Genomic DNA, 15,995 nt, shown 5'->3' on the forward strand with positions numbered 1-15,995 from the left:
TTTAGAATAATACTTGGGGTTTTTGATTGATTTTAACAATGGTTTTAGAACTATAAATATTCTACTTTACTTTCTTTTAAATTCATCAATTCAACAAAAGTATACAAATAATATTATTACTATTAAAAAAAAAAAAACATTTTATTCTTTTCAATTATAATATGATTGGTATGTATACAATGAACAAGTACGATTATATAATTAATATATTTACATTTATTAACCTTTTCTTTTCTCATTTCTTTTCTCTTTTCATTTCTTTAGAAAACCCATCACCAACTTGCGATAATGAAGGAACCAATCAAAATGTGACCATGGAAAGTTGTTCAGATGCTCTTCAAGCACCACCAGGTCCATTTGTTTTGCCAACAGAACTTGAATGTGATTGCAAAAAACAAAAGGCACAATGTCAAGTCTGCAAGTAAGATCTTTGATTATATTATATAATTATTAATAATTAAAATCACTTTATTACTTTTACTAACCTTTTTTTTTTCTCTTTACAGATTTAGTATATCAATTCAACAGAAGAGTTGATACTCTACACAAATCTCTCGTTATTGATAGTTCTCGTCGTGATATGCACTCCAAGATTGGAGATCATGAGATCGATGTTGTCGATCTAAACAACATTCGAGAAAAGGAGAAGGGGCTTTGCGCTGTCTCTAGTGCCTACATGGTGGACGAACCACTCTCTGACTGCCAGTCCAGCTTGGATCGTTTTCGCGACAGCACAAATTACCTACAGGATAACATCCGTCTGGTATGTCGCGAATTCAACACCAATGCCAAGTGGACCACTGACCTACTTAGATCAATTGGTTTCGAAAGTGAATTCAACCAGTCTTTTGCCGACCCCTCTTTTGACGAACTCAAAGAATTGTTTATCTCCAACAAGGTGGAGAGTTATCTCAAGTCGCTTTGGAGAAATGCCAAGGAAAATAATGACAAACGTAATGGTCTACGAACAAGAGATCTGGACAATCCAATGGGATTTGACATTACGGTACCCTTTCTCACTCGTCTCTGGCTCTTTTTAAAGGCAAGATGTTACTATTCTGGCATCGATTTTGAATACACGCCTCATGTGATTATCGATCAAGTATCCAAAGTCGTCAAGCCCCAACCTGTCCAACCAGTGGCCGAGTCTCAACCAGTGGCCAAGATCCAATCCATCAACTATGATGACCTCCTTGACGAAGAGATATCTGACGACCAAGACCTCTCTGACCTCTCTGATGACGAGGACCTTTCTGACCACGCCGCCGCCAATCGATCTACCTCTACTGGTCAATCCACCTCCAACGGTCAATCCAAGGATGAGGTAATCACCAGAGTGAAATCCCCAAATCCTTACAAGTTGTCAATTGAACGTCTTGATCCCACACTGGGATATCTTCAATCCAACACGGTTCTCATTCTGTATTGCTTCCAATCAGGTGTGACCACCAGTTACCACAAGAACAATTTGGTCAAGCAACAACTCAAAGCTGCCCAAGACCACTTGGATTCATTGCTCAAGCAACCGTTGGACTCGCAAGATCCGTTGGAGATTAAAAGATTGCAAGATATTGTTACCAGACTTGGTAAATATCGTGGTTTTTTTGGTAATTGGTCCAAGATGAAGCTCTCGTACTTTTTGGCTTGTGACAAGTTGGCCCAGGAGAATCGACACAGTGAAATTGTTTCATTTGAATGTTATCAATCTCAAGTTTCATTTGAGCATTTTGACCAACTTGACAAGCAGAGATTGGATTGGTTGGAAACCGTGAGACACCTCTCTCGACCCATTCTTTATACACCAGAAAGAATGTTGGAGCTTAGAGAGGAGCGTTATCAAGATAAGAAGCATTTGCTTCCACGCGTCGAACAACCCAAACAAGTGGTACTTGGAAAAGATCTATGGCCTGAATTATATGCCACCAAACCATTACCAAATATCAACCCACAGGACTTGTATGACTCTCTTCCAGCAAGCATTCGCAATGAACTATTTTCAAATGATGATGATGAAATGACTGATGTTTAAGTTCATTTCAACTTGTAAATCTACTACTTTCACCTTTAATTTTTTTAAATTAATAATTGTTTTAATAAAATGTTAAATAAAAATCACAAAAAATATATAATTTGTTTGTGGCGACCACAATTATCATAAACAGGTGATTTCTATACCCTCCAACTTTTCAATTGAAATAAATAAAACCAGAATAAATATTTATTTATTTATTTAAAAATTTCAATTTTTTTTTTTTTTTTTGTTGGAAATTAAAACAATAAAACTATGATAATTAAAGCAATTATAAATGTAATGGTACAAGATAAAGAAGAAGAAGAAGAAGAAGAGGTGATTGCCAAAGTTTGTTGTGGTTTCAAAACTAAATATGGAAAAAAAATAAAATTAATATTAATATTTTGAAATATTTTTTTATTTTTTTCATACCTTTTAAAATAGTAGTATTCAATGTAATTGTTTGTTGATCAATTGAATCTGGAAGTGATGTAACTTTTTAACGAATAGTATATTGAGAGATCAATGTTTCTTTGGTCAAACCAACAAAACATGGTTTTGGAGTTGTATCTTGTTGACAATAGATTGTATCATTGACAAGGACAGTGTAGAATGTTTGACTGTTGTTGTTTTGTCGTGAAGCATATTCAATGACAAATTGAGAATTATCATATTGATATGCTTTTAGGCCGGTGATGTTGACATTATTGGGTGTAAAATTGAAATAGGATGAATATAATGTTTTATATCCATTGATACCAAATACTTTGACCATGTAAAATGTGTTGGGTTGGAGTTGAACATTGGATCTATTACACTTTTCATGTGAAAGAGGTCATATAATCATCTCCTACAACATCAACCAATTCCAATAAAGCTGATCTTGATCCAATACCAACAACTCTAACATTAAATTTTAATTCTTTACAAATAGAAAAAAAGAAAAAGATAGAATAGTTATTAATAAAATTATTCTTTTTGATATTTAAATTTACAAACCTTGATAAATATGAAAATTTAAACCAAGAGGTAGTTTTCGAGATAGGAAACCATCACAATCAGCAACAAAATTAAACTTTCGAGTATAGTTACTGAAACCTGCCAACGTATGATCAATGAAGAGACTGGTAGTATGTTAGATTCAGATTGTAAATTAAAGTACAGTTCAATGATTAGTCAATGATATTTCATCTATTTTATCCAGCATACTTTCTATATTTGGCACCAGGATTAAGTATGTTGATAATTAGATGAAATATCATTGACTAATCATTGAACTGTACTTTAATTTACAATCTGAATCTAACATTCTCCCTTCTTAAATTGTGACCGAGTCCCACGTACCACGCTTGTTGAGATGGTAGGAAAACCATGGTTGCAACACTTGGTCACTGCAACCTGGACTAAAAACCTTACCGGTGGATACAATGGCTAGGGATACTTGTTGAGTCTTTGATACGGCCCGGACGTGTTGTTGATTGACTAGATCGTTTGGCATCCATACTTCACAATCGTTGATGTTAATGAGATATTCCGTTCTACTACGTCCATTTCCTTGATACTTGAATGTTCTCTTTGACTTGACGATAAACAGAGGTTTCAACCATGCTCTGCTTGTGATTACTCCAATACTATTGACTATATCTTTTGTTGGGGAATCATTGTTGTTTTGTTGTAATGATTGTATGATTCTAATTGAGTTCATTTCTTTCATATTGAAATATTTAGTTGTAGTTGGGGAGGATAGTTGTTGTCTGTATTGATGTAATAATTCTTTAAAGTTGATTTTGGTATCGTCATAATTTATCTTTGAAATATTGTAATTGGTGATGACGATATCTTCTTTTTCTATAATTCGATTATTATCTTTATCCTGTAATTTACTCTTACCTTTACCTATACTCTCTTCTACCTTTTTAAGAGTATCATTCAACACAACTCTTTGCTTGGTCCAGTCAGCCGTATTTGGGACGTCGTCATAGATGTCGCCTGGCGCCTGGCTCACTATTCCTTGGTCTCCACCGGTTACACCTTGTCCTTGCAATGTCGATTGAATCTTGTTTAAATCTTGATACAGAGTTCGATCGTCACCGACTCGTCCATCCAAATTGTCACGTGCACCTTGAGCTCCTTCCGTATGAACGGGATAACCTTGTACGTTCTCCGCACCTTCCGTATGAACGGGATAACCTTGTGCATTCTCAGCACCTTCCGTATGAACGGGATTTCCTTGTGCATTCTTAGCACCTTCCGTATGAACGGGATTGCTTGTAGCCAATAATGGTTTCAACGTTTTGATAAATCTAGGATTAACCAATAAGTCCTTTGACGCCGAACCATCTGCTCCAGCCACATAATCTTTAACTTCGACATTTCCACGAGTGTCCACTCCATTTACCAACAAAGGACCAGAATAGATAGGTTCTGTCTTATTTATGTGTGTATCTCTGTCACGACGCACATAAACCAAATCACCCGATTTAATATTATTCTCTACCTTGTTGTGATCATATTTTGCTTTGTTGATTGCGTTGCCTTCGTTAATTCTCTTTATAACTATGTCTCTTATTATCTCTTTCAATTTATGATTCTCTGTTATTTTGATGTCTGTGTTATCATTGAAGTTTGGTGTAAAAGTGTCTAGTAGATTAAGAGGAGATAAAGGATTTGATCCGAGATAAATAGTAAAAGGAGAATAAACAGTTGTTGAATGTACTGTATTGTTGATAGCAAATTCGATATTATCAATGCACTCTGCCCATGATATTTTGTGATTCTCTGCACTACTTTGTAATAAATCTTTTCTAATGATATTTTCTATAGTTCTTATCATACGCTCTACTTGTCCATTACTCTGATGTTGTACATTGACTCTAATTTTTTAAATAATTTCGAGGTGAACTTCGAGTCAGAATCAGAGATGATCTGTTTTGGTAAACCATGCAGTTTGAATATCTCTCGATTGAATAGAGATATTACACCATGTGATTTAAGAGTAGTTGTGGTAGGTATTAAACGATTCATTTTAGATAGCGCATCGACAACTACTAACAAAGCATTTACTGTTTTACCATGATATTTAGCATTAGGTAAACCAGTAATAACGTCTATATGAACACGTTGAAAGCAATAATTAGGTGGTTGTAATGGTTGTAACAAACCGATACGTTTATCACGATGATCACTACCTCTTTTGCAAACGATACACTGATTGCAATGGTCTAAAATCTCTTCACGCATACCCATCCAAAAGAACTTTGATTTGATGGCGTCCAATGTCTTCTTTGGGCTACTGTGACCAGCCCATACCGAGTCATGATATCTATACAATACTTGATTAATGATAGGTGCTATCCTTGGTACCACAATTTTACCAAGATGTCTGCGTAAACCAAATTGATCTACAATGTAAGTTGCACTACAAGGAGCAAGTGTCTTGTTACGGATTGCAATATTTTCTTCTTCATAACCATTAATCATTTCTTTCAATAAATTATCTTCTAGTGTTGGTGAAACAATTTGTGTAGTAAAGGTGTTGCGAGACAAACCGTCAGCGATGACATTGTCAGTACCTTTGATATGGAGTAACTTGGGTTGGAATCCACGGATGACCTCCATCCAACGATTTAACCTTTGATTGATGCCGATCTTCATATTCTCGTTGATAAATGGTATATTTTTGTGATCCGTGAAAACTGTAATGTCACGACCAACGAGATGGTAGTAATTTGTTTTCAAAATCCATGGTTCTTTCTTGTAATTCCTTATAGATGGTCTTGACATTGTAAAATGCATTTTTGTACGCCAGTACAAAACTTCGATTGTCATTATTTTCGTAAACACGACCAGCAATGATGGTGAAAGCATTTGTAAATGACGAGACCGTCCACTTGGTATCATAACGGAATTGTGTGAGAACACGGTTCATCACGGCAAGGTCAGTGGAATCGGATGCAAAGACGGTGAGGAACGCTTCTCTAAATGCATCCCAATGTTCGAATTCCAGATCTACCGTATTCCTAAAGACAGATAGGAATCTAGCTGACATTTTCTCGACATACACTTGGATTTCCTATTAAATGTATAATAAATATATATTAATATTAATATATATGATGATAATTATAATATATTATATCATACCTCCTTTAATTGATCAACTAGCATAGACTGTAGATAAATTGATTCTTTCTATTTTTATAGAAAGGTCGGGAACAACCGGTTCTGCCAAAGTTGTTATCCAAAGATGAGAATAATCAGTGTCATTGGGACATTTGGTGACCAAATAATAGGCTCCAGGATAGGAGGGCATAAGACCAATACATCTTAATGTGTAGTTTGTTGTGGCAACTGGTGTGCAGTCAATCTTTTCATCTGTATAATAATCTTTTACATATGGTATTATGATTCCCCCACCTAAACAATTTGTAGAGTATGAAACATACGCTGAACTAACTCCAATCACTACCTTGTCACTTTGGTTTTATCCATTGAAGACATTCATTCCTTTCCATAAGGTTTCCATTTTTTGGTCCTTTTTTGACTCTAAATAGCCCCCTGCCTCCCTAATAATGTGAGTTTTACACTCCAAAGAGTGTTGAAATTGGTTTATACTGGCAAAAATTAGGGTCTCTGAAGAACACCGTTTCGACAAGTATTTTATTTGTTTTGGAAAAAAAATATTTATTTATTTATTTAAAAAGTATTCTATTGTATTTTTTATGATCAATTAAGTTTTCTTGGAGGAATTGGAGGACGAGTTTGAGGATTTGCATTTGGGGTGTGGATGGGAGATGTAATGGTATTGTCATATATTTGAACCGAAGTGGTAGCAGGTGGTTGGGATGGGACAGTGCTCGGTTGGAGAATAGAACCAACTGCATCAATACCCTCTTGTTTATCATTATTATTATTATTATTATTATTAATATCTATTTTAATATTATTTTGATTAATTTCATTGAATGCATTGATACCCTCTTGTTTATAAGCATTGTACATTTTTTTGTTGAAAAATTGAATACCAGTAGACAAGTTGGGGAATTTACCAAATAGTGTTTCACATACCCAAGTGAATGGTCTAAAATCACAATCTCCACAACATTCACAACAACAACCACGATACATTCCATCTTTTTGTTTTTCTTTTGGTGCTATTGGTTGGAGATGAATAATTTTAACTTTTCTTTGATTTTGTTGATGTGTTGCATTGATGATCAAACGACGACGCATTTCACTATTATTATTATTATTTATATTAATCTCTGGTTGAGAAAATCGTAACAGTGCATCTTTTAGATCCGGAAATTCTGGACTAGTAAAAGTCCAACCATTCATTCTTCCAATCCTCAATACTTTTTTAAGATCCTTTAATCTACGACCACTATCTTCATAACCAGCAGCAGCCACAATCGTATCAATATGTGGACAATGAAAGAGGATAGCAAGGATTCCAGTGTTTTCCAAATGACCACCATCCGATAGGTATGTACCAACCAATTCCTTTGAATAGATGGGGATACTAAACAAATGTCTAATATCTTGAATTAAACGCGGTACGATTGGGAGATTACCAAAATATCGATCAAAGGCCAGTGACAATGCAATCATGACAACTGGTGAGAGGAAAATAGTCCATCCATAATCTGTAGCAGAATCGACAATCAATCCAATACTGACTAGGACGCTTGCAACAAAGTTGACGCCTATGTATGTCAATGCATTTTTGAGAGTCCTTTCTTGCTGTGGACCCATCCAAGATCCCAAACTTAGATTGGTAATCTTTAGCTGACTTTCAGCGCTGCCAAACTGATTTTTGTTTGGTGCAATGGCAGCTCCAGAATTGGCCATCAAATAGGGCATCGATATTTGATATGGCATTGGATGTATATTGGCAATGGTAGGTTCATTCATGTTGATGGTAGAGTACCCGACATTGGAATTTGGAGGGTTAGCACCATTTTGACCAAGGGAATCAGATCTAGGTCCAAAATCACCAACAGAAATAATAAAATGTGACGACAATTTGGATGATTGGACCCAGGCATTGGAGGATAAATTAGAGATATATCTATTCCTGTTTTTTAGAGAACTGACAAGTGGTGATACATTGGCGCCATAGAATGATTTGGTGATGGACACTCGATAGTACTTTGATAGGGCTCGATCATATACCAACGTGAGAAATGGATAAAGTACAATGAGACCGATACTGATATAATAGAATATCAACCAGACGTCATGGTTGTAGGTTAATCGGTCATAAAGCAGAAAATTGTTGGGCGCATTTCCTTTTAATTTCCAACTGGTAATAATTCCAACAAGAGAGATGACCCAAACCAGTCCAGCAAGTCGACTGAGTACCCCAGACTTTATGACTCCAAACAATTGGACGAGTTTTGAAACGATACTAAATCCCAATGCAAACGATTCGTCCACAACAATTGATAGTTTTTTAAATGCATCGGCCGACATGACAGATAGTGTGAGAAAACATTGAATAAACAATATTATAAACAGTATCTTTAATGCATTTTTGATCCATAAAACGGAGGCATTTCTTTTAGAGTGGGGCTTTAATAAGAGAAGGATCTTTGAAGCTACCCAGAGGATGGTGGCTGCTGCTCCAGAGATGATAATCGATATAAATGCCCAAAAAATTGGAATACTTTCAATAAAAAAAGTTAGACACTCTGTTGCAATGATGACAAATGGAAACAGCTTCAAGATTGACGTGACCAAGGCAAATAATAGCAATGGTAAAAGCTTGACGAAAATGTCCAACAACCACCAACCACCTTCAAAATTGATGAGGTAACCAATATTGTTTTTAGAGGAACGTAGCTGATCATCCAACTTGGAGTAAGCACGCCATCTACCTAGGGGATCACTTTCTTGTGACATTATATAACAAAAACCACTACCAATATAGCCTCCACCAGATACACAAGAAAATACAAATCTTTTCTCTTTATAAATATTTAATAGACATAGACATTTTAAAACACCACTACAAAATGATGCACTCCTAATTCCACCACCAGAAAATGCAATTCCAACTTCTTCTTTATCTGTCGAAAATATATTATTATCTATAATATTAAATATTTAAAATAAATGTGTCAATAGATTTAGAAATATCATAAAACTATAATATTATTTTTTAATCTTACCCATTTAAAAAAATATTAATCTAGGTTTTGATTAAAATTGTTACATTTAAAATACAATGATCAAAACAGAGAGAGGTCTCAGTATACCATTTCCATTCAATGCAATGAATGAGATTGATTGAGTACTGTATGTGATTGATTGCCGCGGGGACCTAATTTTTTAATTCCTTTTACACCCACATTGTGGGTTAAACCTCAATCGCTATATTCTTCATATGAGGTGAGCTACAGGTGATTACCCAAACTCCATTACTACTATAGTGAGAGAGATCCATATACCAATGATTAAATCTATCCCACTGCTGTGATTTCTTTACAAGTGTGTGGTATATCATCAATTTGTTTGCTCTATGCGTAGGGTTATATTGAGTAATAGATAGATTGATTGATCAGCTGATTGTTGTTAGACTTTTATCATATGATGAGTGAGTGATGGAGTGATGTTATTCCCAATGTGCACATTTTGTTGTTTTTGAATTGTTGTGCACTCTCTCAACGATCGACATCATAATCTTTTGCATTCATTCAGCGACAACCTTTGATCATATAAAAAATTCATTTTATTAATATTATTAATTATTAATTATTATTATATTATTTTGATTAATTTCATTGAAAGCATTGATACCCTCTTGTTTATAAGCATTGTACATTTTTTTGTTGAAAAATTGAATACCAGTAGACAAGTTGGGGAATTTACCAAATAGTTTTTCACATACCCAAGTGAATGGCTTAAAATCACAATCTCCACAACATTCACAACAACATCCACTATACATTCCATCATCTTGTTTTTCTTTTGGTTCTATTGGTTGGAGATGAATAATTTTGACGGTTCTTTCATTTTGTTGATGTGTTGCATTGATGATCAAATGACGACGCATTTGATTATTATTATTATTAATCCCTGGTTGAGAAAATTTGTCTAGTACAAATTTTAGATCGTTTGAATCTGGACTAGTAAAAGTCCAACCATTCATTCGTCCTATCTTTAATACTTTTTTAAGATCCTTTAATTTTCTACCACCATGATAATAAATGGAAATAATTTTAATATTGACGTGACCAAGGCAAATAATATTAATATTAAAAGTTTGAATAAATCCAATATCATATACCAAAGGCAAAGGTCGATGAGGTGAGAATACCAAAAAGCTTAACATTTAATTAAAAAAGAATATTTAGAATTATTATTATTATTTTACTATTATTATTTTGATCGATAGCAATACATACAAATAAAGAGAGTAATAACAAACAATAAAAGATTTGATTATTAAAAGTGTGATGATCATCTATCTCTTCAAGATAGAATGATTGTCATCAAGTTATTAATTAATTAATCTTAATGATCGTGAATATATATATGCTGTATTTGAGAGATATCAGGTTCATTGTATACAATATTGACAGATACTCTTATGATCATATATATATATATATATATATATATATATTATCTCTTAACTATCTGTTTATCTATAGAGGTGAGATACACACAAAACTGTTACTAACAATGAATAAAAAATAATTCAAAAATAAATAAGAAAGATATCTTCTTCTTCTTTGCTCGCTGAGTTTATTTTATTATTATTAAACTTTTTTTTCTTTTAGCTAAAACCATCATCACATCATCATCAATCATGAATACTATACTATACGATAATATTATCAATTTTAAGTTTTAATCATTACTCTTTATATTATGAATAATCAAACATTTAAATTTGTAATATTTAATAGATATCTATTTAATATCATTGTTGATTATGTTTATTATATAAATCGTTTACAAGTAGCTCAAAAGACACAAGATGATACACTACTATTTGCAAAAGAGAATAGAATGAAGTTGGTCTATGCAGACAAGGATCAGAGAAAGATTGACCTATTCTATAAACTCAAACATGAGGGCAATCCATTCACACGTGATTGTTACATGGTGACAGTCATCCCAGTCAACAAGTATCACAAGAGTCGTAGTTGTTTTGGTATGTCTAGATGTAACCAATACACTCTCCAACACCCATCGTTGGGCACTCGTACCTATAAATCGGCACTATCTGTAAAGTGGTTACTCAAACATCGTCACGTCGGTCTGCTCCAAGAGAAACTACATAAAGGGATGTACCTCGACTTTACCAAACCAATGTGGGTCAAATATGCTACAGCTGATCGTCTCGGATCATGGTCGGATGAAACCGTCGTTCAATTAATCAAAAGATCGGAAGAGTTTTATAGACAACAAGACCAATTACCAAATATCAAGAATGTCATTATACTTGGTATCATCTTTAATGATTCAAGGTTACTCAATCCATTATTGGTACATTACAAGAGTTCACAATTGTGGGTTGTCGTAACAAACAATCCTCAAAATATATTGGGTGCATTGGCATCAACCGGTCAATTGGAACTACTCAAAACGACAATACATGAATGTAATACAAGAGGTAAGCCATCTGGAAATGGCAAGCCATTTACATTGTCCATGTTGACACAAGCTCCCGCTGCTACCGAAATTGCTCGACTGGGATATTTGGCACTAAAGAATGGTCAGACCGAAGTATTTAGATATTTGTACGATACCTTTAACCAAGAATTCACCACTGAAAAGGGTATCTCTATTCTAAGTAAACAAGGAGAAGACTTGGTATCTGCTCTCTTTCTTTGTAAAGACATTGTATTGATGAAAAGAGTTTTAAAAGATTTGAAAAAATCAATTAATCGTTTTCAACAATTATCCTCTCAATCTTGGTCAATGTATATTCATGCTGTACTTGATAAAATTCTCTTTGTAGAGGAACCAAATTCAAAGTCATTGGATATTCCAACAATCAATCAAACCAATCAACTTGAAATAATTAAAATCATTCTTGAAGTTTATCAAAACAAGATTGAATCAACTACAATAGAATCTGTTCAATCAAAATTAAAAAAGTTTATATCAGAAGATTGGAAAGGAGAGTATAAAGGAATGGTTTATAATTTCTCTCAACTGTCAGTTTGTTTGGCAATATTACAAGTACTATTGGAGGAAATGGAAAAAGATTATAAAATTTATTATTCACATGTAAAGGCAATGGGTCGTATACTTTCATTAACCAATATGGGTGGTGAAGGTCTATGTCAATACCTTTTGACAGTATTCCCAAGTCGTATGTTGTTGGAAAGTTCTGCATGGTCACCATTCCCATCAAATGTCGTCTGTTTTCATCAACAATTGGTCGACGAGGGTGTAGCTCCAACCCCATTATCAGACTCTGCTCCAGTGACACTAGAAACCTACAATACTCTTCAATCATTAGGATATATTGATCCATTATCATTATTTTCAATTCTAAAACGTCCCATTAAATCATTAGATTTTGAACTTGTCAAACAAATCATCAACGATATCCTACTCTATCAAGTCACTGAAAGACCACAATATTTGGTAGTTTTGGCACTTGAAACTTGTAACATTGAAATGGTTAAATGTATACTACACCCATTATACCAACAACAACAATTACCAATCACATTAACACCAACACATAATAGTAGAATTCTAGATAACCCAACAGTCACCCATTTCATTGTATGCAACTTTAAATCACTTTCAAATTGCTTTGAATGGGAGCACCCAGAAAGATTTATACATTTTGCAATGTATTTTACAAAAATCGATGTTTTAAAACACTATCTAGTCGATTCCCAAACAACAGAACAACAAACCAACGCCTATAGAACAAAATATAAAAACGTATCAAATTATAGATTTCTTTTGGATTATTGTTTCAACTTTTATTCAACCAAATTGATCAATTTCAACAATGATGAAGATCAACATTTATTATATCAGCAACAACAAGATATAATTCATTATGTTTGTCAATTTATTGGTACATCTCATTTGGGTGCAGCTGCATCAAGTAGATTAGGATCGGTACTTGGTTCAATTGGTAGTACAACTTTGGTTGATACTATTCAGTCATATGCTAGTGCGTTGCCTCTAGTGCCATCACTGAATAAAAATATTTTAATCAAGGCATTTACCAATGGAAGATTAGATCTAATCAAACATATGGATTTCAAGTATCATCTATCAAAAATCTTCTCTGTCGAAAATATGCAATTGGCCATTGCAAATAATCATCAACATATTGTAGATTATTATTTAAAGTATAGAAATAGTAATAACAAAATTGTAAATGATAAATTACAAAATAATAGAAAAAATTATGAAATCAAATTTTAATAAATTAATTAAATTAATTAAATTAAATAATTAATATAAGTAATTATGACGTTCGGTTTCATTTTTTTCTATTTTCTATACTTGTTTCAATGAAAAAATATGAACTACTTTTGTTCTACTCTTTAATAGTCAAGATGGTAGAGGAAACCTCTTCGGCAAACTCTTTATCATTTTCGTGAGTCTAGCAAACAAAAACTAGTATGATTTGGTGATTTCGTGATTTGGTGTCAATTATTTCATAATTTTTGTAGCACTGGGCATGACGTGCAAATAGTCTCGGTTAGGGTAACACAAAATCATCAAATTATTTGATTAAACTACTCTTGTTTTGATCTGACATGATATGATTAAACTCGACTGTCCCTGAACCACGCGATCTCATCATTTGCCATTTCCCCATTTAGCTCTATGAATCTAGATATTTTCGGTAGCCAAAAAAAACTCTATAAACAACATTACACCTCATCATACGGCGTATGGGTTGGGCTAAACCCACTCAATTCATCAAAGATATTATAAGAAAAGACGCGCAAAACCAAGGGCTTTCATTGCCGTCAAATCCAGATTTTTTCAAGATATCTTAAAGTGTTTTTTTGAATGAAACCGAGAGAACGAATTAATATTAATTTAAATCATATTAAATAGAATAGAAAGCTATTTAAACATACAAACTCAGTCTAACAAAAAAATGATCATTCATTAATATTAATAATAATAACCTATATTAATAAATATTCAATACATATAAATATATAAATACACACTTTACAATGATGAAAATAATATTATCAATAATAAATTGGAATAATTTGTTTAATTAATCCATCAATTTCACAACAACCACCAGTATCAGTACAATTTGAAGTTAGATCATGTTCAAGTGGATGTGATTGGTTTAATCCATCAAATTGGGTTGGTGGCTCAGTCCCAGACTCGACACAAAACGCCGTAATTGATTTCTCTACTAGTCTATTCGATGCTGCCATCATCACTGCCGCTCAACCAATCAATGTCGCTCAATTGACCATTATCAACGACAACGTTAGACAACTCTTTATCGAGTTGCAAGCCGCTGGAAAGGTTGGTGGATCAATGTCCATTACTGGTAATTCCACCGTTAATATTGCCGATAGTCTTGCCTATATTGTAGATGGTGATTTGTATATTGGTGATTATTCAACTCTTGCTCTCCAAACCGACGCTGTCATTGTCGTCTCTAATACTACCACTACCACTCCACTCGCCGCTATTGTCCTCGGTCCAGGGTCACTTATTACTATTGATGGTGTTGCCACCCTTGCCGGTAGTTTCAGTGCCGATCCATCATCTGGTGTTGAACTCAACGAATACGCCGTCGTCTCTGGTATCATCATGGGAGGTGCTTTCAACTCTGCCAAGAATGTTACTTTTATCGGACCAAACAGTGTCGTTGTCGCATCGATAATCTCCAACGGAAACATCACTCTTGTCAGTGGTGCCAACGTTGCCGTCGACAGTATCCTCGCTACCGGCACCTATTACCTCTCTGCTGGAACCAGTCTTGAAATCTTTGGTACCGACACTTCGTCGACCGTCATTCAAACTTTGGTTGGTGAAGTTGGTTCAACCTTGTCCGTCTCTGGTGGTGACTCTACCAGCATTAGAAATGTCCTCTTTGACGGTACCATCACCATCAACGATGCCCAATCCGTCTTTGGTGTTGGTCGCATTAACCAACTCAGTCTCCAATCATCCTCTGCTCAAACTCTTTACGTCTCCCTCCAAAACATCACCGTCGCCACTGTCAACAGTGTCGCCTCTGTCTCTATCAACTTGGTCTGCAGTGTATACTGTGAAATCAACTCTATTCCAGGTGCCGCTCAATTGTTTGTCATTGCCGGTGCCTCTGCCACTCTCAACTTTACCAACTCTCATATCAACCTCTACCCAACCTCCAGAGTCATGGGTTCACCAAACTCTCTCATCATCTTGAACAATACCATCATGTCTGCTCCAACCGTCGCCACTGACAACTCTCAAGTCCTTATCATCTCTTCCAACATTACATCGTCGATTGTCGGTTCTGAAGATTCACAAATCATCTTTTTAGGTGCTTCGACCGTCAACTATGTCGAACTCTACAACAGTCAAATGAACGTCACCAACGGTCCATTGATCATCCAAAATGAATTGTCTGCATGGCAAGGATCCACCTTGAATCTTGTCCTCGACACTCTCTCTGAGCGTTCCGAACAAGTCCCAGTCTCTGTCACCAACCAAATCATCTTTGACTCTTCCAACATTGTCGTTTCAAGTTCATCCAAGGCTTTGCAACCAGGTTTGGTCTACTTTACCCTCTCTTCATCCGTCACTCTTTCAGTACCATTTGACAATTGTACCTTTGTTCCAACTCAACAAAACCAAGATACTACTTTTATCGATACCTATACCAATGGTCTTTACTATTTAACTTTTTCATTCCATCAACAAGAATAAATGAAACAAACAATAAAATTAAATAAATTAAAACTATTATAGTTAAAATACATATATTTTAATTAATTTATACACCACCCATGTATCCATCCTAGTG

The 15,995-nt window shown here is 34.5% G+C and overlaps 5 protein-coding genes across 5 annotated transcripts; 2 read left to right on the forward strand and 3 right to left on the reverse strand.

Annotated features, from left to right (window-relative positions):
- Positions 1-161: 161 nt before the first annotated feature.
- On the forward strand, positions 162-2,029 carry DFA_12264 (uncharacterized protein; the record flags this gene model as incomplete). Its single annotated transcript, XM_004353846.1, has 4 exons — positions 162-168; positions 265-417; positions 507-1,586; positions 1,806-2,029. 4 exons carry the CDS (start codon positions 162-164, stop codon positions 2,027-2,029), a joined length of 1,464 nt encoding a protein of 487 aa, XP_004353898.1.
- Positions 2,030-2,268: 239 nt separating this feature from the next.
- DFA_12265 (uncharacterized protein) lies at positions 2,269-6,511 on the reverse strand (the record flags this gene model as incomplete). Its single annotated transcript, XM_004353847.1, has 9 exons — positions 2,269-2,378; positions 2,444-2,506; positions 2,555-2,828; positions 2,866-2,933; positions 3,428-4,884; positions 5,064-5,786; positions 5,815-6,083; positions 6,155-6,202; positions 6,488-6,511. The coding sequence occupies 9 exons, from the start codon at positions 6,509-6,511 to the stop codon at positions 2,269-2,271; spliced, it is 3,036 nt and encodes a 1,011-aa protein (XP_004353899.1).
- A 225-nt stretch (positions 6,512-6,736) lies between these two features.
- Positions 6,737-9,187, reverse strand: DFA_12266 (uncharacterized protein; the record flags this gene model as incomplete). Its single annotated transcript, XM_004353848.1, has 3 exons — positions 6,737-8,222; positions 8,397-9,102; positions 9,184-9,187. The coding sequence occupies 3 exons, from the start codon at positions 9,185-9,187 to the stop codon at positions 6,737-6,739; spliced, it is 2,196 nt and encodes a 731-aa protein (XP_004353900.1).
- A 568-nt stretch (positions 9,188-9,755) lies between these two features.
- DFA_12267 (uncharacterized protein) lies at positions 9,756-10,346 on the reverse strand (the record flags this gene model as incomplete). Its single annotated transcript, XM_004353849.1, has 1 exon — positions 9,756-10,346. The coding sequence occupies one exon, from the start codon at positions 10,344-10,346 to the stop codon at positions 9,756-9,758; it is 591 nt and encodes a 196-aa protein (XP_004353901.1).
- Positions 10,347-10,888: 542 nt separating this feature from the next.
- Positions 10,889-15,898, forward strand: DFA_12268 (uncharacterized protein; the record flags this gene model as incomplete). Its single annotated transcript, XM_004353850.1, has 3 exons — positions 10,889-13,372; positions 13,558-13,598; positions 14,293-15,898. 3 exons carry the CDS (start codon positions 10,889-10,891, stop codon positions 15,896-15,898), a joined length of 4,131 nt encoding a protein of 1,376 aa, XP_004353902.1.
- Between the last annotated feature and the right edge of the window lie 97 nt (positions 15,899-15,995).

Source organism: Cavenderia fasciculata (genome assembly GCF_000203815.1).
Source record: "Cavenderia fasciculata unplaced genomic scaffold Scf_EUAJFUG02HR96I-5, whole genome shotgun sequence".
Taxonomy (NCBI): Eukaryota; Evosea; class Eumycetozoa; order Acytosteliales; family Cavenderiaceae; genus Cavenderia; species Cavenderia fasciculata.